Genomic DNA, 1,343 nt, shown 5'->3' on the forward strand with positions numbered 1-1,343 from the left:
CAGCCGCGCACTAATAACCACCTTTCAGGTCACTTCAGTGTGGCGATTTTGCTGGCCGGCACCTACATTTCGCAGAGAAAATGGGCGTTGTGATGCATCGTTTTGAATTGGTACGAATTGTATAGCTCTTGTCGCACCTTTTTCGTTATTGTGACGAGATTGACCGGATTACACGCCATCATGTCACGTGGAAGTTCACTGCCTCATATTCGTTACAAATATTGTTGTCAAGAGCTTCGTTGAATGGAAATGTCTCGTTTCAGTTGATCAGATAACATATCTCTCTGGAAGAGGTATGAGTGTTTTTGAAGAAACGCATGGTTTCAGTGCTTCACTGTATTGCAACAGATCAGGTGAGGTCACGAAAAGCTTGATAACAACACATTTAGACGTTTAAATAGGCAAACGTTCTCACCCGGTGACTAGTACGCCGCAGCCTTGTATGCCGGGGCGGGATGGCTGTAAGTAGGCTTGTAGGCAGGCTTGTATGCCGGAGTGGCAGCCTTGTAGGCAGGGGCGGGGTGGTACTCGGGGTAGGTGGCCTCTCCCTCGTAGGTGACCTCAGCGTTGTAGCCGCCGTAGTGGTCAGCGACGTACTTGACGTGCTGAACACGGCCGTCGGGCAGAGCCACCGAGTAGTATCCCTGGGTGTTGTGGCCATCGCTCTCCTCCTTCTTGGCGAAGTTGGTGCCGGTGTACTGGTCGTTGACGGCGTAGTCGTAGGCGAACGGTTTGGCCTCCTCCTTGTACTGGGGCTCCGGGTGGTAAAAGGCCGGCTTGTAAGAGGGGGCCGGCTTGTAGGAGGGGGCCGGGTGGTAGGGGGCCGGCGTGGGCTTGTACACCGGCGTCTCCGGAGCCGGGGCGGCGGCGGCGACAGCCAGCACGGCGGCAATGACGAAGATCTGAAATGTTGCAACGGTTGTATTATTAATAAGGCCGTGTTTTTGTCATCTTTCCTGTTTTACAATGCATTTTAAAACTACGCTTCTGATACAACACATCTCAGCATGGTTCCGCCCACGACATGTTTTCCAGAATTATATCTGGCAGTTGAAAAACACCACCTCAAACAACTCCTTCAAGCGACTACCTGCATGCTGTGTTTTTGGGGTCGAGTGCGCAGTGAAACTGGTGCCTGCTTCCACAGTGCTTTCGTTTTTATAAGCCGTCCGCGAGCCGCCGATGTAAGGCCAAGGACAGGAGCCCGCTGAACGGGAGGCCCCCGCTACCACAGGCTAGGCTGATGAATAAGCATGGAGACTTGGCTGATCCCTGGGACACGCCCAACTTATGGCAAGCGATTTTGGCGCCCATTAAATTCAGTTCTTCCTTACCCATGACTT

General features: G+C 52.7%; 1 protein-coding gene across 1 annotated transcript; it reads right to left on the reverse strand.

Annotated features, from left to right (window-relative positions):
• Positions 1-422: 422 nt before the first annotated feature.
• Positions 423-728, reverse strand: LOC119090292 (cuticle protein 7-like; the record flags this gene model as incomplete). The annotated part of the gene is made up of 1 exon (XM_037213076.1): positions 423-728. A coding segment is annotated over one exon (306 nt), but the record flags the coding sequence as incomplete, so codon positions are not given.
• Positions 729-1,343: the final 615 nt, after the last annotated feature.

The sequence above is a fragment of the Pollicipes pollicipes genome, unplaced genomic scaffold, assembly GCF_011947565.3.
Source record: "Pollicipes pollicipes isolate AB1234 unplaced genomic scaffold, Ppol_2.1 Scaffold_3087;HRSCAF=3621_pilon_pilon_pilon, whole genome shotgun sequence".
Taxonomy (NCBI): Eukaryota; Metazoa; Arthropoda; class Thecostraca; order Pollicipedomorpha; family Pollicipedidae; genus Pollicipes; species Pollicipes pollicipes.